General features: G+C 42.3%; 2 protein-coding genes across 5 annotated transcripts; one reads left to right on the top strand and one right to left on the bottom strand.

The window, feature by feature from the left end:
- The first annotated feature begins 4,605 nt into the window (after positions 1-4,605).
- LOC147454678 (lachrymatory-factor synthase-like) lies at positions 4,606-8,040 on the top strand. The gene is made up of 2 exons (XM_086516546.1): positions 4,606-6,120; positions 6,733-8,040. The coding sequence occupies exons 1-2, from the start codon at positions 5,861-5,863 to the stop codon at positions 7,079-7,081; spliced, it is 609 nt and encodes a 202-aa protein (XP_086372672.1). The 5' UTR covers positions 4,606-5,860; the 3' UTR covers positions 7,082-8,040.
- On the bottom strand, positions 7,936-9,180 carry LOC147454677 (histone H4). 4 transcript variants are annotated; one of them, XR_015188668.1, is made up of 3 exons: positions 8,772-9,180; positions 8,479-8,541; positions 7,936-8,394 (listed from the first exon to the last, which is right to left on the bottom strand). XR_015188668.1 is itself a non-coding variant. In XM_086516544.1 (2 exons), the coding sequence occupies exon 1, from the start codon at positions 9,118-9,120 to the stop codon at positions 8,809-8,811; it is 312 nt and encodes a 103-aa protein (XP_086372670.1). In that variant the 5' UTR covers positions 9,121-9,180; the 3' UTR covers positions 7,936-8,579; positions 8,772-8,808. The 4 variants fall into 4 exon arrangements, 3 of the variants coding, with proteins under 3 accessions (XP_086372670.1, XP_086372669.1, XP_086372671.1); XM_086516544.1 differs by having other exon boundaries at positions 7,936-8,579; XM_086516543.1 differs by having other exon boundaries at positions 7,936-8,541.
- Positions 9,181-22,608: the final 13,428 nt, after the last annotated feature.

Here is a 22,608-nt window from a genome sequence, read left to right as displayed (position 1 = left end):
AACGATTTATGATGTGCACTACTATCGAGACGGCTTCTGCCCAAAAGCCTTGTGTGAGATTTGCCATAGAAAGCATGGTTTTGACTCTTTCCTAGATCGTACGATTCATGTGCTCAGCAACTCCATTCTTAGTTGGTGTGTATGGTGTAGTAAACTGCCTTTTAATCCACCTTTTAGCACAGAAATTATCAAACTCCTTGGAGACATACTCTCCATCGTTGTCAGTCCGTAACCTCTAGAGTTTCTTGCCAGACTGATTCTCAACAAGTGCCAAAAATTTCTAGAACACAGGAAGAACTTGATCCTTATGTTTCAAAGGATATGCCCACACCTTTTGAGTAGAGTCATCTATGAATGTCACAAAATAGCTGGTCCCCCCCTAGAGATTTGGTTGACATAGGACCACAAACATCACTATGTACTAAATCTAGTCTCTCTTGACCCAATGGTAAGTGGATGGACCTAGTCTGTTTGCTATAGATACAGTGTTCACAAATAGGAAAGTCAACATAAGACAAGACAATTAAGTAGCCAAAACGAGTCAGAGTTCTCATTCCTTTTTGGCTAATATGACCTAGCCGACAATGCCACAACTCAGTAGACGGCAGCTCAGCTATAGATATGTAATCATGACCAACATCTGACACATGCATGGAATACAAGGTACCATGCTTCTGACCTCTAAGTACAACAGGATTACCTTTGCGTAATATCCACGAACCATTGCCAAATGTGGTGTTGTAGCCCAAATCATCAAGCTGGCCAACAGAAAACAAGCTCTTAGTCAACTTGGGAACATGTCTGACATTATATAAAGTAAAGTGCGTGCCATTCCTTAGATGCAATTTGACATTTTCGACACCCTCAATGTCTAGTTCATAAGCATCACCAAGTCTCACTTTGCCACAAGAGTGAGAAGAAGTAGAGAACCACTCTCTATGTGGTGTCACATGGAAACTCGCACCAAAATCTACTATCCAATTCTGTGCATACTATGCATCTTCTGTAACAAGAGCCTCGACAAGTAGATCTGCTATGAAGACCAATACGTCAAAGGTAAGTGGCATGACAACCGTTGGAAGAGTCTCTACAATAGGAGCATTTGAAGACTCTAGCACATTGATCTCCTCTAACTTTGCTTTGCCCTTGTTTGAATCATCAGACTTAGAAGTGTCACCAGATTGTTTATCCTTCTTGCTTTGCTGCCATTTCCTACACTCCTTCTTCACATGCCCTTCTTTATGGCAGTGATAGCACTTGACATTACGCATAGAACCCCGAGACTTACTGCATGAGCCTCCACGTTCTTTGCTTCGGCTCATTGCTTTCGGCATGACTTTGAGTGCAACCCCTCTGTTTATCACTAGCAACATACGCATCACCATCCTTCTTGCCTTCGAGAGATTTCCTACAAATCTCCTCTGTAAACAGACTCCCAAGGATGTCATTGTACACAAGTCCAGTACCAGGTGCTAAGTTGCTAATCGCAGACGTATCCCAAGACGAGGGTAAATTGCATAGCAAGAAGATGCATTTGATTTCCTCATCGAAGACCAAACCCTGAGTGAAAATGATATTGAACTCATTAATGTGAGTAGAAATAGTACCCTCTTCCTTCATACAAACATCAAACAGCTTCTTCATTGAGAAAACCTTATTAGTGGCACTTTTGTTCTCATAACTGGAACACAATTTATCCCATACATTTCTAGCAATCCTTTCTCCAACTATAGTAAAGTACACAGATTTGTCCAAATGCACCAAGTCTCTCACACTCAACATCTGCATACTCGCCCTCTCGGTGCTCCATGATAGGATCCAACTAGCCTTTTTGTATGAGAACATTTTGAATCTGCTCTTTCCAGATAGCAAAATTCGTCCCATCAAATTTTCGAATATTGTAAATATCCTTTTCACCGCTAGATGACATGGCTGCAAGCTAAAGATAATATGGCGATAACACTGGTAATTTTGGGAAAAATTTGGCAAAGTTTCCCCAGAAAAATTGACAAAATCTCAATCCAAACCTGTCACAAGAGATCAGTAATGCATCAAAAGTAATGCTCTCAAAGCATAAGACAAGTGCATCAACCACTAACTGTGCATAAAAAGTCAAAAGTTGACCCAAGGCTGCCAACACGGCGTCAAATGCACCTAGCCCTCTCTATACATATCCTATGTCAAGGCCACAAAAAGGGGTACTCCTACAACCTGTATCACCGAAAGGATCTCAACATTCGAGAATCCCCCAGCTCAAGAAAACCTCACGCTATCGACCCTCACAAAAGGTTACGCAGACAAGAAACCAGCCCAATCTCGAAAAGAGCCTCCGAACCGAGTCTCAAAAAACAGTCAAGACTACCAGAAACAAGCCAAATCGGCTCCATAAAAGATACATATGGCAGTTTTTGCAACTCAACGTATATCCACTATCAACAATACTGCAAGGTGCAGTATACACGCTCAAACAAGCGCCAAACAAAATGTGCAAGCAGTAAACAAATCCCTGTGGGGAGTAAAACCGCTCTCAAAAGAGCTCAAGCACTATCAAAAGTGCCAAAACAATGCATATTCGTATCAAGTACTCCCACTGGAATCTGTGTTGATGCAAAACACTGCAACCTGTAGGAAACCTGGATGTCATGTATGTATGCAAGAACCTACGAGGAGATGGATGTGTGAAAAACTTGAGACAATGTTGATGTCTGATGTCAAAAAGTGCTCCTAATCAGCCCATAAACACCGTCTCAATAGCACATAATAGCCATAAAACGGCTATATACAATCCCAAAATAGTCTCTAAACAACCTGCACCTATGTCATGTACCTGTACCTGTAGCAAAAGTGGAGTTGAATAATACAACTCCTGAAGTGTAGCTCGGATGAAGCTTTCGACTACACGAACAGCTTCGAAAGGGGGGTAAATTCTCAAGACACCCGTTGGAAACGCTCTCAGAATGCTGAATTTGTCAATGCCAAAATCAGAAACTTGTTCACTTTTGAAAGTGCGCACGCGCGGACGCAAAAACGGCAAGCACAGCCTTGCTCTGATACCAGTTGAAGGTGCCGCAAGAACCGTGTGCAAGTGCAAGTGCGGGAGCAGAGAGAGAGAGAGAGAGAGAGAGAGACCTACTGTTGGGTGGAGCGCACAGCAACATTATCCTGTTGGTGCAGCTCCTTATTCTCTTTTGTATTAAAGAATAAGTGTACATATGATTAAGTTAGTAGATGGGTTAGTAGTAAGTGGGATGTCCGGCCAGTTGGCCTGAATCCCAACACCGCTATCACTGGACTGTCTTTTCTTGTGTCCCTTTCTTTCTTAGCTTGTTGTTCCAATTTTACAGCTCTTTGTACCAAGTTATTGAACTTCTTTGTTGGCGTTGGGACCTCTTGTTCCCATAATTTCTTACTTCTAATCTGTTCAAAAACCAAGCTCTCATCCTTTTTCCAGAAGGAGGTTCTTGTAGCCGTCTAGTTAGCGCTTTGATCTTTTCAACATAACTTCTGATGAATAGCTTGCTTGATTTTTTCGAGCTCTCATAAGATGTCTTCATCTCCTCTATTATCTAAATACTCCAGTCTGAAAGCTTTGATAAGCTTGTTGTATGATCTGAGTTGGCAAGCTGCATGATAGTAATATCATTTTCAAGCTCCCTCTTTCAATGTCTGTCGAAAGTACTCCCCCCATTTATCGTCATCTATATCTTTAAGTTCTGTATATTGTTCAAATGCTTGAATGTGAACATTAGGATCATGCTTGTTTCCACCCTTGAACATTGAGAAGGAGATTTTTAAATTATCAAAATTCTCAATGTGATTGGTTCTGGATTTGTGAAGTGGCTTCTTCTCTTTGGATCCTCTCTTTCTGTAGTGGTCAACATCAGCATCCTAGTCATTGTCTGTTTCGGTTTTAGACATTGTATCCTTTGTTTTCTTTCTCACTAGTTTATGCCCTGATCAATGACTTCGTTTATTGTCCTCACTATCTTCAGTTGTGTTTTCGGCTTTGCTAGGATCCATGGGATCGGTTTCTACATTGAGACCATTTTGCCTACCATCTCCTGGAATGAGTTGAGTGTTGGGAATCCCTTGATTCGTAAGTTGTCCTTGGCTTTGGGAGGAACATTCGTCTCATATTATCAAGTCCTTTTTCAATTTTAAAGCCTTGCTATGATTCCTCCTAGATTTGGATTGACACAATTTGGGTCATCCATGAATTGGGTAGCTGGCCTTCGACCTCGTGCAACTCTTCTGGGTGGCATCTCTGATGTCTGATGGCTCTAACACCACAACAAGGAGACTGTCCATACCAATTTAGCTAAGCCACCGTGATCGCCAAAATGGAATGAGCTGGACACTTCCAGTCAGCTATTCCAAGTTGGTAGTTAGAGTTAGTTCAGACCAAACAATAAGCTTCGTAGCAGACTAGACAAAAACTGAAAGTAGAAATGAACACTGAAACTGACAACTAGAAATAAATACTGAAAGCAAAGAAAGATTGGAAATGAATCACTGGAACTAAGATTGTATATTCAGACAAAGACAATACAATGTTGGAACAAGTTCAATATGTGATTGAATTACAACAGCATATAGCTCCAAAGTACAAGTGGTTTGTGATGACTCAAGCTAAGATAGGATCAGCTAGATCAAATAAGCTAGGCTCCTACAAATGAAGTAATGGCCCCTATTTATAGGCCTCCAACTAGGTTCTGACAAGTAATTGATAACTACACATTGCATGACAACTACCTTAGGAGCAACAATGAAGAGAATTTTACTACTTGATATCTACACTAATTGGCACACTTTCCTTGACATGGGATGAAGGGTGGAAAGTGTTGGGCCTCGGTATCTCACAATTCGTAGCATTGATCTTTAGAAATGTAAACCGGGGTCAAAAACTAAACTTGACTCCAAGTGTAAATCCAGGTCCCAAACCCATGTCTTTAGAGTCCCCAATGTTAGATGCCCTTGATCCACTCTATCCTTGCATCTTTAGAGATCCTACAAGAAAAAGGAGCTCTTGACATGGCTGTAGATCTTCTCGATCTATGGTAAACTCAAACCGACAATATCTACGATGCCAGATTCACTTCGGGACCTCAGATTCATTAAAGCCCTTGACCCAAAGTGAATCAGCTAAAACGCACAAGTCCCCCCTCCTCCTTCCCCTTTTTTGGCCAACACTAGAAGGGAGAAAGGTGTACAAATCTTTGTTGTGCCACATTGACTTTCATTACAATCTTTTTAAATACATATGAGGCTTCAACTTGTTTGTATCGGCATATTGGCACACTTAGGTACAAAGGTGCCGCTCGAAAACGCAATAATGCCGGTTAAGAGCAACAGTAAAGGGGATTTTTTTTACTGAATACTCGTGAAAATTAGTGTACAAAGGTGAAACAAATAGGTCAAATAAAGGAATTTTGCACGGTTAGGAAATGGGTTTTTATTGAACGCATTGGGTGTGATAAAAATTGCTTTTCAAGAAGAGTGTGTGTGGGGAAATCATTAAAATAAAAGAGTCTTTTTCTTTGTCAGGTCATTGTCCGAGAAAGCAGACCTAATACAAACGAATAAAAATAGAGCGTGCATAGCAGCACTATGATCTATCCTAGGCGTGTAATTGGAGGCGGGCAACCCAATGTCAACCCAAATGGCTGATCTGGGCTTTGACAGGCTTGTCTCATTTACACCTCTGCATTTTGTCATTTCTTTTTTGCAGCCTTGATCCTATCTTGCAAATTCGCATTGAGCATTCATCTTCTGCATACACAGATTGGCCGTCTTCCAGAGCTTTGCAGTAAATGCCTATCTGATAAGCTCGGCGCAAATCGCAATTTTCTCGGTACAAAAAATGGAGGAACATGGGGAGAAGTGGGTGGGGAGAGTACATGCAGTAGTGGAGTCCCCCTTGGAGCGAGTGTGGGCATTGGCGTCGGACGGATGCGGAATCCCCAAGTGGATGCCCATGGTTGAGCAGTGCACTCTCGTGCAGGGAGAACCCGGAGTGCCAGGCTTTGTGAGATTCTTGCAAGGCACAATGTTCCCTCATCCGAGTGGAGAGACATCTTGGATTCAAGAGAAGCTCCTCCTCATGGACCCCCTTCATTACAAGTATGAAATCACTTTCCTAACACTACACAATTCCTTTCTATGCATTTTCAAAGAGGAAATGTAGAGATTTCAGCTATTTTTACACTCTTTCTTTCCACTTTTAAGGCAAAAAACAGTGTTTGGGAGAATCAAAAATGCCAGTGGAGCAAGAAGCAAAGGAAAAATCCCAATTAGATTTTGAGGAATAGTGTTAAAATAGTGAAAATTAGCTCTAGTTCTCAAAACTTCCTTTGCGAGAAATGGTAAATAGGAATTATGTATGGTTGGGAAAATTATTTTTTCCAAAACATTGGCAAGGATGTTTTCTTTTCCGGTTCTTCCTAACCCATCATTATTAATTTTCAAGAGCACGATTGTAAGCCAAGGCACACTTTTCACAAACAGTTTGGAGAGCCATCTTACCTTTTTTGCACGTAGGAAAATTGATGGATCAGATTGCAAAGAAACCTTCACATGCTTCTTGCTTAGAAAGCATATCCTCATTTGTACAACACCTTTAACACTGTTGTTAGCATCAATCACGTCTTCAAATTGAGTTACTTTTTTGCCATAAAAGCACAATATATATTATAAGGGAGGCAAAGTACCCATGTCTATCAACTTTTGATGCAGGTATGCTTATTGTATGGAGGATGGCAATGTCGGGCTTAGTGGATATATCAACACAGTACAATTCTCCGACTTTGGAGAAGACACTACTTTGGTGCAATGGGATTATGAAGTAGACCCTGTTATCGGCTCCAAAGAGGAGGCTATCTTAGAGTATCTTGCCTTTCTCTACAAGAGTTCCCTCAAAAGGCTTGAATTTGTAGCTCAATTAGCCTCTCAAGACCTCAACACGACATACTTAGATGCCCAGGATGTCCCATTATCCAAAGAATTAAGTGTGCAACCACAATGCATCTCTGTAATTACGAACAATGAGGATCTTAAAACATTGGTAGGACATGGCCCTTCATAGGAATCGGTGGGAATGCTTCACTTGGACATGTACATTATTTTCCATATTATTTGTTTGCATCCACAAACAGCTTCTATACAACCAATTTGTCACAGGAAGGTAGGTGCCCTTACTCTGTAGGTTTGAATTAAAAAGTGACAATGAATGTTTGCCTCTTTTAACCACATGTGTGGGACTCCACCACCTTCAACAATAGCACTACCTTCGACGGCATAATTAATGCCAGCAATTCATGGTCAAAGCCTACAAAAAAAAAAAATTGTATGTATTTGTTTGCCCACATCACAATCTTGTACAATGCCTCATGTCTTCAGGATGCATGCACACATGATCAAACTTCGAGAATCCCCTAGTTAAAACATATATCGACAAATGCCACTAAGCATGACATTGTTTTCCAACTGGCTCTATTAGTTTCATCATGGCTTTCTTTCCCCATATCCTTCATTTAGTCAAATGCCTTTAAAATGTAGCCAATACTTATGCGTTTGGAAAGAACCCCTACATCTATATCATTGCAAATAGCCCACAACTTCCTTGCCCTTCCCATGTCAAAGGCACCCTACAATAAGAGAATTACCAAAGATCACATCCCATACAAAAATCTCATCAAGAACTTTTTAGAAGGGAATTATTGGCTCTAAGTTCAATAAAAACAACCCAAAGCTTATTGGCATGCCCATATTGCAATGCAAAGTGTAGTATATTTTTGTTTGTTATGCCATATTTGTCCTGCATGATGTCAATGCACATTGAGCCCTAATAAAAGAGAACACTAAACAAAAATTATTGGATCAAGTGATGCCCACTTTGTTGCCTTCAGTGATGTTTTAAATAGAGTGTAGTATGAAGGGTTCTCAACCCAAAAAAAAAATACATCATTGCACACAAAAAACTATCCACATCTCTCTCTCTCTCTCTCTCTCTCTCTCTCTCTCTCTCTCTCTCCAAATTGGAAGTGCATCAAAAAAATTGTGCTAACACTACACACATTGCACAATTGTTGATCAAATCTTCTCCAAGAACTTTATTTTTTCAAACCCTTGATTATTGTGGTAATTTTGAATTTGTTTATATACGTCTTGCATCATGTCACGTGCCCCCCAAGATGAGATCATCAATACTCCAATTTGAAGAGAAACCCTCACTTGGCATTTGCCAAAAGCACTTTGGGGGTACCCTCTTACTCTCTAAGGTCAGGTTCAAACTGACATGAGGGCAAGCTTCATGGCTACATAATCCAATGAAGGACTACACCCTTAGTGGCGCCAATCAGATTGCATAGTTCCTCGCATCCCACAGTCCAATCTGATCTGCTGACACACACACCCAAAGGATATGTGATTGCAGGAAATACAGAAATTCAATGCTATTAAACAACATTCAAAACAACTTACTCTAATTGGAGGAAGAAATGACAGGTACCAAGAAAGTTTCATGCATTCGGATTCAGCCATGAACTGCCAGCACTCGGAAGACCATAATCAGACCGGGCCCACTATTGAAAACAAAATCAATTCTCCACATACAGCAAAATCAATCCCCACATACACAGGCGCATAAACAGAGTTGACAAGCAGAGCAAAGAGGCAACTGGCTGCAAAATATCTCATGCACATTGCAATAACAATGACTACCGAACCTAAAACAGAAAGATCAAACTCAAAGGAGGGGTGGTGTTGAGAAACACCTGAAAGAAGAGGGGCAGACGAATGCCAAGAGACATCCTAACCACCAAAACCATAGAGGGTGCGGCCCTGCCTCTTGAGGGCATAGACAACGTCCATGGCAGTCACTGTCTTGCGACGGGCATGCTCTGTGTAAGTCACTGCATCTCGAATGACGTTCTCCAAGAATATCTTGAGAACACCACGCGTCTCCTCGTAGATGAGGCCACTGATACGCTTCACGCCTCCCCTGCGAGCCAGCCTGCGAATGGCAGGCTTGGTGATGCCCTGAATATTGTCGCGCAAGACCTTGCGATGGCGCTTGGCCCCTCCCTTGCCCAGCCCCTTTCCTCCCTTGCCTCTTCCCGACATCTCTCTCTCTCTCTCTCTCTCTCTCTCTCTCTCTCTTCCGAGTCACTGATCTATCTCCACTCCAAACGAACACATTTACTACCTTCAGTTCCCATTGCATAATTATACTGACGCACTTCGTCTACGCTGGCCGTCCGATTTTGCCTTCCATCCAACGGCTATCCCATGCGCTGGCACAGATCGATCCGGTTGAAAATGATGAAGTACCAGTTGTAACTTCATTGGACCTTGATTTCAACGGGCATTTTAGTTACAAATCCCAGTGATTGGTTTGACCTTGAAATACAAAGTTAAGAAAATGGTTTTCTTTTCAAGCAGCGGCCCTCGGTCTCAACAAACCTTCACCAAAGGCTCCATTTGGATGCTACCACCCTACAATTAGACTTCTGACTAAGGGCTAGTTCAAACATGCCCGTCGGTACAGATTGCTATGATTAACCACCTCTTATCCCCTCGTTCACAAGAGACAAAGATACAAAGAGTTTCTTTTTTAGCTTTTGCAGTAACCAATGATTGAGTGGTAGCGTAGTGGCAAGTCGTTAGTGTCGCTAGTCAACCTCCTACGATCAAGCTTCACTCAATGCGTTTTCAGCTAAAAAGGGGGTAGCAAAGAAAGATTATCGGGAGGGGGGGGCGGGGGGGGGGGGGGGGGGGGGGGGGAACTCGCTTGTTTTGTTGTGAGTTCGAAAATGGGCCTCAAACTTTTGGCTCAGTGGAATGCCGCCATGCAAGACTCACACTCCTTTGCAGTTTTCTTCGGTTGGTCCTGAACCAAGCCTAAGGGAGAACTTAGAAGAAGAACAAGTTTTACTTGGTTAGCCTAAGGGGATTTTCTGAAGTGAAGCCTCATAAAGATCCACGTAGCATAATATCAGTCATTAGATACAAAAACTCATTGGATGGGTGAGATTCTCCCACACAAAGCATCATTGACAGGCTTTTTAGTTCTTTTTGGCACACAGAGTGGCTATGATGGGTTGAAAGCTTTAGAGTACTTGTGTCTTATTTCCAATGTCGATACACAGGTGCCATGGTTTGCACAAAGTCGAAAGCCAACATTGTTTGTTCTCACAAAGTGTTAGCAGAGTCCATCATCGACCTCCCCTAGAAGAGAGAGAAGCAGAGTCCATCACAGACCTTGCCCAAAAGAGAGAGAGAGAGAGAAGCAAGCATGCAGATTCAACCTTCCATGGAAGCTTGAGCATAAGGCATGGTCTGCAGAGAGCCGGAAGCCAACATTGGCCATTCTGACAAAGTGTTAATTGAGTCCATCATCAACCTCCCCCAAACGAGAGAGAGGCGATTCTGACTGACAATTAGTAGCACTCCCAAGTGAAAACATGAATCCACTAGTAGACATGCAATCATATGTATTACCAACCCAATTTGCATTTGTGTAACCATAGAGTTGTCAACATCATCCCTATAAAATAGTGCATGATCCAAAGTAGCACTCACATAGTGTAATGTGCACCTCACTACATCCAAGTGTAGCTTTGTTGAGAGACACCAATCCATGTTCACATTGCTAGATCGGTCAAGAAAGAGTGCCCACTGAGTCCCCGTTTGCTGGTACTACTCCATGAACTGCGAAAGTTGATTGATGAGCATTATCTCCAAGGGTTGTAGGTGGACTCTAAGCAATTCTAGGCTACGATTTTTCTCTTGACACCTTTTTTTCTTTTGAAGTGGTCTATCTAAGGAGTATAATATGAGCTCTCTGATGAAGCATAATGTCAATGTAATTGTCCCCTGTAGAATCAAAGAAAAGTCTATCCTAAAAGAACATCATAGAGAATCTTGTTTTGCTTTCCCCTCCTGCTTTAGAAGAGCCTCTTGAAGTATCCCACTTGCTCTTTTATGTATGAACCAAATTTATATATATCTCCACCAAAATCTCAACTTTAATCTATAATGCACCACAAAGAATGTGAAGGCAGCAAGCCTTCCATACATTGTAGCGTGAAATCCACACAGACATGTATGTATGTATTTATGTACACACACACACACACAGGTTCTTTGACCCCCAACTCCCCATCTATGACATTGGTACTAGGGGAACTCAATAAACAAAGAGCAAGGGGGGTAGGGGAAGCAAGGGATATGGGGTAGGAGGGGGGCCGAGAGAGAGAGGGGGTGGGGATATAGGGTGGGAGGTGGTAGAGCAGAGATTGGGAGAGTGGGAAGGTACGTAGATAGAGAGGATTAATTATTATGCTTTTAGATCAAATATGACATGTGGGACCAAAGATACACGTTATGTAATATGTGTGGAAAGGGTAAACGATTCTCGTTGCTCTAAGATCATGGTGATGAGAATTGCATGGAGAGCCCACATTGTGGCTGGGAGAGGAAAGTGTTTAGGGCTAATTCATGGGTGAAAATGTAAGGGAAGCATGGATGCAAAAGTTAAGCACTCTAGTAATTTGTGGTACTCAAACTCGCGAGTTAGCAGTGAGTATAATGTGCAAAACAGCTTTTATTTTAAATAATTATAAAGGAAAATTTAGACTCTATACCTAATAAAATGAATGTTGATCATCCTCTTGTTAGGAAATAAGACGTAGCTAAATAGATAATTGAGTAGATTACTTAATGGAGAGAGACAAATTTATATACACAAGATTATAGAGTAGAGAGAGAGAGAGAGTACACACGATATACGTGGTTCACCCAATGTGGGCTACGTCCACGGGAAAGCAGCCACTCAATGGCTTTAGTACTTCAAAACAAGAAGTAGTTTACAAAGGGATTATACCCTTAATGGAGCTCCCGCCTTGCTTCACTCTCACCACCTCACACTCACCTTGTTGCATCAACTTCACACTATGAAATGTGTGTAGAAATGGCCTCCTTTTATAGGCCAAAAGGGCTGCCCTCTCTTATGAGAGACAGCCATGTGTAGCCGCCCTTGTGCGAATAAGTCCAAATCGGACCCTCCAATCCGCCCATGTGTGGCCGCCCTTGAGAAGACAAGTCCGCTTTTGAATTCGGCCACCGGCCATTGACTACCGGCCACCGGCCATCGGCCATTGACTACCGGCCACCGGCCAACCGACCGGTTGTTTTCCGACCACTTTTCGGCCGCCGTCCGGCCATAATATTCCGGCGAAAAAGAATATTCCGGTGAAAAAAGGTCTCGCCCCCGAGGCCTTTAAAGTTGCCCCTGATTCTTGTCCGTGAAAATTTTGGTTTTCGATGAGTGATTTTCCTTCACGCACGATGGCTTCTCCTCATAATGGGGACCTTACAAATGTGCGCTTTTACCACAAAAAATTACAAGGGTAAATCAGGCTCCATACTTAACACCTCTAGGTTAAAATCATCCATGAAAAGTGCGCGGTACGTGCGGAGAGCGAGAGAACTTCAACATGGTATGACTTGTGATTGGAGTAATAATTGGGTCAAGCCTTTGCATAAAGGAGGGAATGTAAATAACTACCGGATTATAATGATTAGGTCTCTCATGTGGCAAAGTTGTTTGGGTGTATAATGGAGATAAAATTGAGTGATTGGGCTGAAGAGAATGGCAAGCGTGAAAAAGAACAAGCAAGTTTCCATCTATGCCATAGCACCATTGATTATCTTGTCACTCGTTGTGTTCTCATGGAGGAAAGTAGTTTGAAAGGCAAGCGATTACACTGTTGCATTGAATTTAAGAAAGCCTTTGGTATGATTTCATGTAACAATTTTTGGAGTGTTCAATACAAATCAAGACTTATCCCCTATTGTGTAAAAAATACTACAACACCATATCAAGGGAAGGTCACCATTCACTGTCTGTGTGGCATGGTGAGCAGTGTATGTAGATGATGGTTGTGTACGTCATTGGCTATGTTACATTGATCTCAAAAAGACAGACTCTAATGAGCCTTAGATGATGGACGTATGCTACTGTGTGCAATGTAGGTTGTGTGAGATGCACACTGCTTAAGTTGCTCCCATGCCTTATATTGATGCTGCTTACGTTGCTCTCAAAAAAGCATTGGCTCTCAAAAGCCTTAGGGGATGCAGGCAATGCCTAAACCTTAGTCAGGGTGGGCAGCGGCTCTATTGTGAATCAAAGCATCTCAAACATTTGAAGCTTTGTAGAAGCCAATGGTTGTGATTAAGCTATGTGGACGACTATGAGGGCTTGTTTTAGAAAACCCACATTAGGCTTACCGAGTAAATAATAAAGGCTTGTTGAGAGATTGCATAATTTGACTCATCAATGCAGCTGAGTAGACGTAAGATAGTCAAGTAAACAAACTACCCACAATCTTCCTATACATGGTAGCATTCTCAAGTACTTGTGTTCCCCAACTTCTAATCTAAGGGCATTGCAATAGGATGCAATAGGATTGAAAGAGCAAGCAAAGAGGAACACAATACAAGTTTTGGAATTGAAATTGGATACCCAATCCCAAAATATGTTGATTACAAGTTGGAGATGTGTGTGTACAACAGAGCTCCTCTTTTTTCCAAAGATAAGACTCCTTTTCACATTAAGGTTATCGTCTTTTATACCTAGGGCTTTTTAAATGGCTAGTGGCCGACTCACATGGGCCTTTATACATATTATAAAAGAATTACAACTTGGGGAATAAATCTGCTATTCTAGAATCAGGATTTACACACAGTGTTGCTTGAGCGTATGTACAACAGAGCTCCTCTTTTTTCAAAAGATAAACCTCCTTTTCACATTAAGGTTATTGTCTTTTATACCTAGGGCTTTCTAAATGGCTAGTGACCGACTCACATGGGCCTTTACACATATTATGAAAGAATTACAATGTGGGGAATAGACCTGCTACTCTAGAATCAGGATTTACACACAGTGTTGCTACACTAGCTCTAAAAAATAATAGAATACAGATGTAGTGTTCGGCTAGGTGGGCGTCCTATGTTGTAATGGCCAAAAACTCCCCCCTTCCTAGCTGGTGTCATCCCTTGACATGACCATGTGTAATTTGGTTGTTACAATTGTCTTTAGGTTTGTCTTTAAGGCTGGTCCTCAACTTTGAGATTGCTTTGTAGATAATGACACTCCCCCCTTCCTTGAGTGATTTATATATGTTGTGTTCTGGTTGATGTGGAGATGGGCTTCAATTTTTCATTGTGTTGTGTGGCTAGTGGTATTGTATGCCTTTGTGGGGGGAACTGAGTCTCGTGGGTCATTGAATTCATGATGGATCTTGCCCTTGTTACCATATACATGTGGTAGTGATGTGTGTGAACACACTAGGACCGCCGGGGCATTTTTTCCCTCTTTAGGAGGTTTTTTCTCCCAAGCATTGTATATATGCCCATCACTCTAGGGCTATCTATCTTTCCATTGCACACTAAGTAACACACTCTCTATTGTGTGCCTTGAGCTTCCTTCATCTTCTCCAAGCTGTGTGTGTTTCTTTGCAACCCTAATTCCAACAATTGGTATCAGAGCAGGTCACGTCCTCCCGAGCTTAGTCGCCAGCTGCTCCAGCACACGCCTGCTCACTTTCTCCGATTTCAGTGAGCTTTGGCGAGCATTCGCAGGTTGACAAAAATTTTGGGTAAGCTCGAAGAGCTTGGTCTGCTCAGAATTTCGATTTGGGCTCATTTCGGCCTCCGTTTCCACTAAAGGCAGTACTGCACAGGCTATTTCGTCATTTTGTGCAAAATTTCTGTCAGTGCCGTTTTTTGCATAACAGGTGCCTTATAGCCTTCTACGGTTTGTGCTATATAGCACAGGTTGTTCCCACTCCGTTTCTCCTATTTTCTTGCAGTTTTCACATCAGGTGCAACATTTACCATGGCTGACAACAACAACACAGATGTGTTCAAGATGTTTGTTGCTGAGGACAGGTTGGATGGGGACAACTACCCTATGTGGGCTTATATGATGCAACATGTTCTTGTGTCAAAAGGTGTCTGGAATATTGTGCAGGGCATTGATGTACGTCCTGGTTCTGAGGATGTAGGCGATGTTGAGGATGTTGCAGGTCTTGCTGCAAGGATTGCAGCTGTTAGAGTTGTTTTGCCTACGGCAGAACAAGCTCGTTGGGATGTTAAGGATGTGCAGGCTCATGCATTGATTGCGTTGTCTGTGAAGCGCACCATTGTTCCTCACATCCGTTCAAAAAAATATGCAAAACAGGCTTGGGATATTTTAGCAGGTCTTAATGCAAGCCGCAATGAGGCTAAAATTGCTTTGCTGCGTAAAGAGCTGGAGTCGAAGATTATGCATGAGGAAGATGATATGGACACTTTCCTTGCTAGTGTCAAGGATATCAATGAGCAGCTTATTTCTACAGGTGAAGTCATTTCAGACAGTTCCCTTGTGCAGACTGTTCTTGATGCCTTACCAGATTCCTACCAGACTTTTGCTAGTACTTGGAGACTGATGACCCAAGGAAATCCTGAAGTTGTCAAGTTTGATGCATTATGCACATTGTTGTTGCAACAGTCACTTTCTAGAAAAAACAGGACTAGGCAGCGTGCAGTTGAGCAGGCTTTTATTGCTTCTCAAAGAAAGGGTGGTAACAGTAATGCAGCCACTTCTTATGGTTCTGCTGCGAGTGGCAAAAATTATGTTCCTAATGCTTCTGCTGGCAGTACTTCGTCTGGTAATTCTGGTGATAAGGGCAAAAAGAAGATGCGTTGCCATTATTGTAAAGCCAATGATCACTTGATCAAGTCGTGTCCTAAGTTGAAGGCCAAAGAGGCTAAGAAGAAAGAGGGTGGTTCCACTGCAAATGCTGGTTCCACTACAAATGCAACCATTGTTGAGTCTTCTGTGAAAGGAGACTGTGTTGCTGATGTTGATGTAGAATGGGCTTTTAGCACAAAGTGCACTTACAATCCTGCTGTCCATGATGCATGCTTGTCAGTTGCTGCAGATTCACATGTGTGGTATTTTGACAGTGGTGCTACAAAGCATATTACCTCACATCGTGAATTGTTTACCTCTCTCGAGTCTGTCCCTCATGGGAATTCAGTCACTTGTGCCAACAATGCCTCTTATCCAGTTCAGGGAGTTGGAAAGATCGTGCTCACTGCTGCTAATGGCAGTTCCTTCACACTTGTTGATGCACTTTATGTACATGGGATCAAGAAGAATCTCTTGTCTGTATCCGCACTTGCTAGACTTGGACTTGTAGTCAAATTTGTGGATGACAGATGTACAGTTCATGATCTCAGTTTTGATGATGAAATTGTTGCATCTGGCCTTTTGTGCCGTGGGCTGTATAAGCTCACTTTGTATGACAAGTGTGGATAAAATTTTGCAAATGCTGTTGCAAATTCAAGGGCTATTTCAGATGCAAAACTTTGGCATGCACGTTTTGGTCATCTGAATTTTGCCAGTTTGCTGCGTTTGCAGAAATCTGATATGGTTGCTTCTTTGCCACCTCTTGAAGCACCTGTCAAACATGTTTGTGAAGGCTGTATTTTGGGTAAGATACAGCGTTCTAAATTTCCAAAGGATGGTTCAGTTCGGGCCACATGCAGGTTGCAGCTTGTGCATAGTGATGTTTGTGGGCCCATGCAAACTCCGTCCTTGGGCAATTACCTGTACTTCGTGACTTTCATGGATGATTACTCCAGGAATGCATGGGTATTTCCGCTTAAAACGAAGTCTGAAGTTTTTATGTGCTTCAAACAATTTTTGGCTATGGCTAAAAATGTCTCGAAATGTACTATGGGCACCCTCCGTTCTGATCGAGGGGGGGAGTATATGTCTCATGAATTTAATGCATTTCTGGCTAGTCGTGGGATAAAACACCAATGTACAGTGCCTTATACGCCTCAGCAAAATGGTGTTGCTGAGAGGAAAAACAGGTCACTGACGGAAATGGCACGATGTATGGTCAAAAGTCAAGCTTTACCACATTCTTTTTTACTTGAGGCCATCATGTGTGCCACTTATGTACTTAACAGGTGTCCTACGAAAGCTTTGCAGTCTATTACTCCATATGAAGCATGGCATGATAGAAAACCTTCTATTGAGCACATGCGTGTTTTTGGCTGTTTGGCATATGCTTTGGTGCCACAAGTGCAGCGTAGAAAATTGGATGATAAGGCTGTCAAATGTATTTTTGTGGGTTATAGTGCTGAAAGCAAAGGTTACAGGTTGTATCATTCGCAAACAAAACGTATTCTAGTTTCTCCGGATGTAGTGTTTGTGGAAGATTCTGTTCAGCCCTTGCTGTCATGTACTAGAGACAGTAATGTAAGCTCACAGGACATTTATGACACTTTGTTGCCTCTTTTCAGTGGTGGAAATACGAATGTAAGTTCCAATGAGGCAAATGTATAGCCTATGGGGGTTTCTGAAAATGTTTTAGATCAGCCTATTATTGATGCAGATGTACATGATGTACTTGATGAGGAAAGGGATGAAAATGAGCAGGCTAGAGGTATGCCGAAATGGTTGGTGCACACTTTGTGTGACAGTAAATTGGATGCACTTTTGTCTAGTCGTACTCGTTCAGGCTCTCGCCATGCATCTTATGCATCAGATTGTTATGCTTTGGCTGTGTCTAGCTTACATGATGTTGAGGAGCCTCTGTCTTTTGATGAAGCACAGAATTTAGAAAATTGGATGGCTGCCATGCAATCAGAATATGATGCACTTATAGAAAATGACACATGGACTTTATGTGATTTGCCTCCTGGCAAAAAGGCCATTGGTACGAAGTGGGTTTACAAGTTGAAATGCAAACTAGATGGTGAGATCGATCGCCATAAGGCTCGACTTGTTGCACAGGGTTATGCACAACAAAAAGGCATAGATTATGAAGAGACTTTTGCTCCCACTTGTCGTATGACTACTGTGCGTTTTCTATGTGCATTGGCAGCTCATTTTGGTTGGGATGTACATCAATCAGACATTGTTACTGCTTTCTTGAATGGTGACATATTTGAGGAAGTTTATGTAATGCAGCCTCGCGGTTTTGTCATAAAAGGACAAGAGGACAAAGTGTGCAAATGTAACAAGGCTTTGTATGGGTTGAAGCAATCTCCTCGTGCTTGGTATGAGAAAGCTGACACTCATTTGGTCAAACAAGGCTTTCGTAACAGTCCAACAGAAAGCACATCGTATGTAAAGCATGAGGGTGATGTACTTCTCATTGTGGTTCTTTATGTTGATGATTTGCTGATCACTGGACCAAATGAGAGACATATTGCTGAATTTAAGACTGATTTGAATGCTACTTTCAAGATGAAAGATTTGGGGCTGTTGCATCATTACTTGGGTATACAGTTTAAGCAGTGTGATGGTGGTATTGCCTTGTGTCAGAAAAGTTACATAGAGACATTGCTATGTAAGTTTGGACTTGAGGATTGCAAACCTATTGCCACTCCCATGGAAACAGGTTTGAAATTGAGTCTACATGATGCTGGCGATCCTGCTGATGTCACTCTTTACCAAACTGTTGTTGGATGCCTCATTTATGTATGCAACACGAGGCCAGATATTCAGTTTGCAATCTCACAAGTCAGCAGATTTATGCATAGCCCAGGGTCTAAGCATTGGCAGGCTGTCAAGAGGATTTTCCGCTACCTTAGTGGCACTTTACATCTTGGCTTGTTTTATCCCAAGGGGGGATCATTGCCGCCAGACTTACATGCTTTTTCGGACTCAGATTGGGCTGGTTGTTTTGACACGCGAGTGTCCACAAGTGGTTTTTGTTTCATGCTTGGCAATTCATGTATATCATGGTTGAGCAAGAAGCAACCTACTGTGGCCACTTCGAGTTGTGAGGCTGAGTATAGGGTAGTCTTCACAGCTACGGTTGAGTGTGTATGGCTCAGACGCCTTATGGATGATTTGGGTGTTGGACAGGACACTGCCAACACTATCTACACTGACAGTCAGAGCGCATTGGCAGTTGCGAGGAACCCAGTTTTTCATGCTCGCACAAAGCACATTGAGGTGCATTACCACTATGTCAGGGAGAGGCTCTCAGCAAGAGAGATCAGCTTGGCTTATGTGCCAACACAGGACAACCTTGCAGATCTTTTCACAAAGGCATTGTCTCGTGAGAAGCTTGAAGCTTTCCGCAAAGCTTTGGGCTTACTCCCCTTTGTGGACTGATCCTGTCCTCAGGGCATGGCACTTCCCTTTACTCATGTGCCAACTCTCGTTCACCGCATCACTCCAGGGGGGATTTGTTACCATATACATGTGGTAGTGATGTGTGTGAACACACTAGGACTGCCGGGGCATTTTTTCCCTCTTTAGGAGGTTTTTTCCCCCGAGCATTGTATATACGCCCATCACTCTAGGGCTATCTATCTTTCCATTGCACACTAAGTAACACACTCTCTATTGTGTGCCTTGAGCTTCCTTCGTCTTCTCCAAGCTGTGTGTGTTTCTCTGCAACCCTAATTCCAACAGCCCTCGGGTTCCACTTCAAGGCAAGTCTGCTATAATCTTTCACCAACTTTGAAGCACTGTGTGAGCTCCTATGATTGTTGTTGATAGATTTCATACTGAATTTTTCATTGCATGTTAGTTGTTCTTGTCAGTCTTTCTTCGACTTTCCATAGTTTAATGGAGCTTTGTTGTTGTCCTTGAAGATAAGAGTTGCTCTTGACAAGCATAGTTGAGACCTTCAATTCTTGCTCTAATTATTTGACCATTGATATGGGTAGCAATTTTCTTATTGCGAGTACCTGATGTAGAAGGAATATATACAAGAGGGTAGTGATGAGTGTTTCTAGATAAGGGTCTAAAACCTAGGTGACCAAAGGGAAAAAAACCGGTGGGAAAAAAGTGCCTTTGTTATACGCTCTTATTGGAGTAAAGTAGTTGGACTTGAAGTACCTATTCATGAAAGGTAAGTGATGGGGAGAAACAAAGGAAGAGTGTCTAATGCAAGTCTCAATTATGGGACACTCTATATGCATATGAGAAATTTGTCGAACAAAAGCATGCAGTGTGAAAGATGGAGTTGATGGGTGCTTTAACAAATGTAGCACATTGTACCATCAAAGATGTCACAATAGTTCCAAGAAGGATTTTTTATGTAGAAGCTTCTTCACTCATGCCTCACTATATTTAGTGCATGAGTGTCCTTTGGACTTCCTCCTTCACTTCACCAAACTTAAAATACAGACACTTCGACTCTCATGCTCACCTATACCAACATGAGCACCACAAAGTAAATTTGATCAACTCTTTCAGCTTGAGCAATATATAGAATATCCTAAATTCTTAGACCACAGAGAATATTACTTGAAGCTTTGGACTAACGTCTCACTCATTTAGGGGCTTAGCTGCCCGACTCTGACTCTTATGCCATGTATTTTTAATGATAACTTGGACATACTTGTTCAAGACCAAAAACCCAATTCCACACTTTTGCTCCTCTTGATTCGATTGTCGTATGTTGATACTGCTTTGTGAAATAGGTTCTACGGTTGTAGTAGAGATTGATGGAGCCTTTCCATGAGAAGAGGTTGTAGATGTTTGTGGGTGCTCGTTGACAAGTTTCCAATAGCAATTTTGGGACTCACTTCGTTTGTGGTCTCTGTGTGATCTTATTTTGCATCTGCCATTTTTTCTCTATGACACTAGGCTTTGGTATCTATATCTGACTATTACCATTGTAAAACCCTTGCTTTTGTACTAGAAGACGAGGTGTCCATCGGGAGGTCATATCAGCCTTGATTGTGATTGGCATCGATTGGCTGTTGGTTGTGATTGCTTGCATTTAGGTAGAGATTTGTATTACATGATGGATCTTAGTTGTTCCATGATGAGCTACTACTTTTGGTAACCATATTTGAGAGTTACCGTCATAAAATCCTTGTGCTTTGAGTAGCTTGATTGGAATCATCTGTTGCTTCACATGTCTTTGTTGGGTAGCTTGGTTGAAGTCTGACTTTGGTACCCATACTTGTCACATTGCTTGTTCCTTTGAAGGTATTTTCTTTTGCCTTCTGTGGTTTTTGGTCCAAACCTTAGTGTTTCCTTAGGCTTTTTGGTCCAAACATTAGTGTTTCCTTGGATGTCATGACAAGGGTAAGACTAGGAGAGCACGACCCTGGCAAAGTGTCAGACACACTTGCAGTATAGGAGTTATACGAATTGACGAGCGAGTATTTCCGAGCTTTAAAATAATTGAGCAAGTCCCTTGAGACAATCTTTACTTCTCTCTCTCTAGCAAGGACATGGCCTCTATCCATGTCGATACATGAATGGCCTCTATCCATGTCAAAATGGTCAAACCATTACCTACCTATAAACTAGTCGTTGAAAAGCCATTCAATAGTAGTCAATCCTACCTGCAACTCTACATGCTTCGTTTTGTTTTCCAGCGCCACCTCTAGAGGAAATATAAACTTTCTTCCCTCCATCATAGTCTCAATATAGTACATATTATCCATGGTGCATGAGGGAAGAATATTTATCCCTTCATGCATATCCACATAATCTACAAGGTTCTTCTTAGATTTATCTAAGAGCCTCTGCAAAGCTCCCGGCCCTCTTGTTTCAGCCATCTTTGAAACCAAGCACGTAGAAAATCAAACCAACAACACAAACATTTACAAGTTCCTTGATTAACCATTTGCATCAAGATGCTCACTAGTATCAACTAAGGTAATGTCTACCAAAAATTCATAACAAGTAAATTTCACCAGCAAGCATGCAAAAATTTCAATGTCAAAACTGTTGGGGTTAAGGCCTATGTGCCTTGACCGGTCGCCCAGGTCATGGGCGCCCGCCCATTATTACCCTATACTTATAGTGAGTATACTGTATAGGGGGAGCTGCCACTTCATAGTCTCCCCACCCACATCGTGTGTGTGTCTCCTTCTCTCTCTCTCACTCTCCGTCTGTGGTGCTCCCTGATCCCCTTCAATTGGTATCAGAGCCGAGGTTCAGTGCGTTTTTGCGTAATCGCACGTGCGTGAACACTTTTTAGACAGATTCTGGATCTAGAGCTTGGAAATTCACACTCGGCGTTCCAGGAGCATTTCCAGTAGGTGACCTGAGGTTTTACCCCCCTTCCGAAGCTGTTTATGTCCTCAGAATTTCGTTCTGAGCACTACATCAGAAGATAGGTTTTAGCCGCAAGGAAACCCGTCTTGTGTAGATTGGCAAGCAGGAGGTGGATTGGGTTGATTTGCTCGATTGTGAGCATTTGCAGTTGTTACAAGATCGGGTTTGACTCCCAGGTACAGGTTGAGTCTAGTACTCCCACAGGTGTTGCCAGTTGCAGTTGAGTGGTTCTTCTGTAGTGTTGTGGCTTGTATACATGGTCTTTGAGTGGGTAATGCTCTATGTATGCTTATGTGGTGAGCAGTAGATCTTGTGAGCAAGTGCAGAGGTTGGTTGTGGATGATATGTATGGTCACCTGTGGTACTCTTTGTGAGCATTTGTTGGACACAGGTTTGCAGAGCTTGGAGCCAGCTCTGTGTGGCTTCCGCAGCGGGATGTTTGTCTATCACTAGAGCCGGATGCACTAGCTCATCGAGAGTCAGTGGGCATAAGTTGAGAGAATCTCTCACCT

The sequence above is a fragment of the Adiantum capillus-veneris genome, chromosome 7 (genome assembly GCF_014529385.1).
Source record: "Adiantum capillus-veneris isolate H3 chromosome 7, ASM1452938v2, whole genome shotgun sequence".
NCBI lineage: Eukaryota > Viridiplantae > Streptophyta > Polypodiopsida > Polypodiales > Pteridaceae > Adiantum > Adiantum capillus-veneris.
Note: the sequence above shows the minus strand (reverse complement) of the source record. Positions and strands in the feature narration are given on the sequence as shown.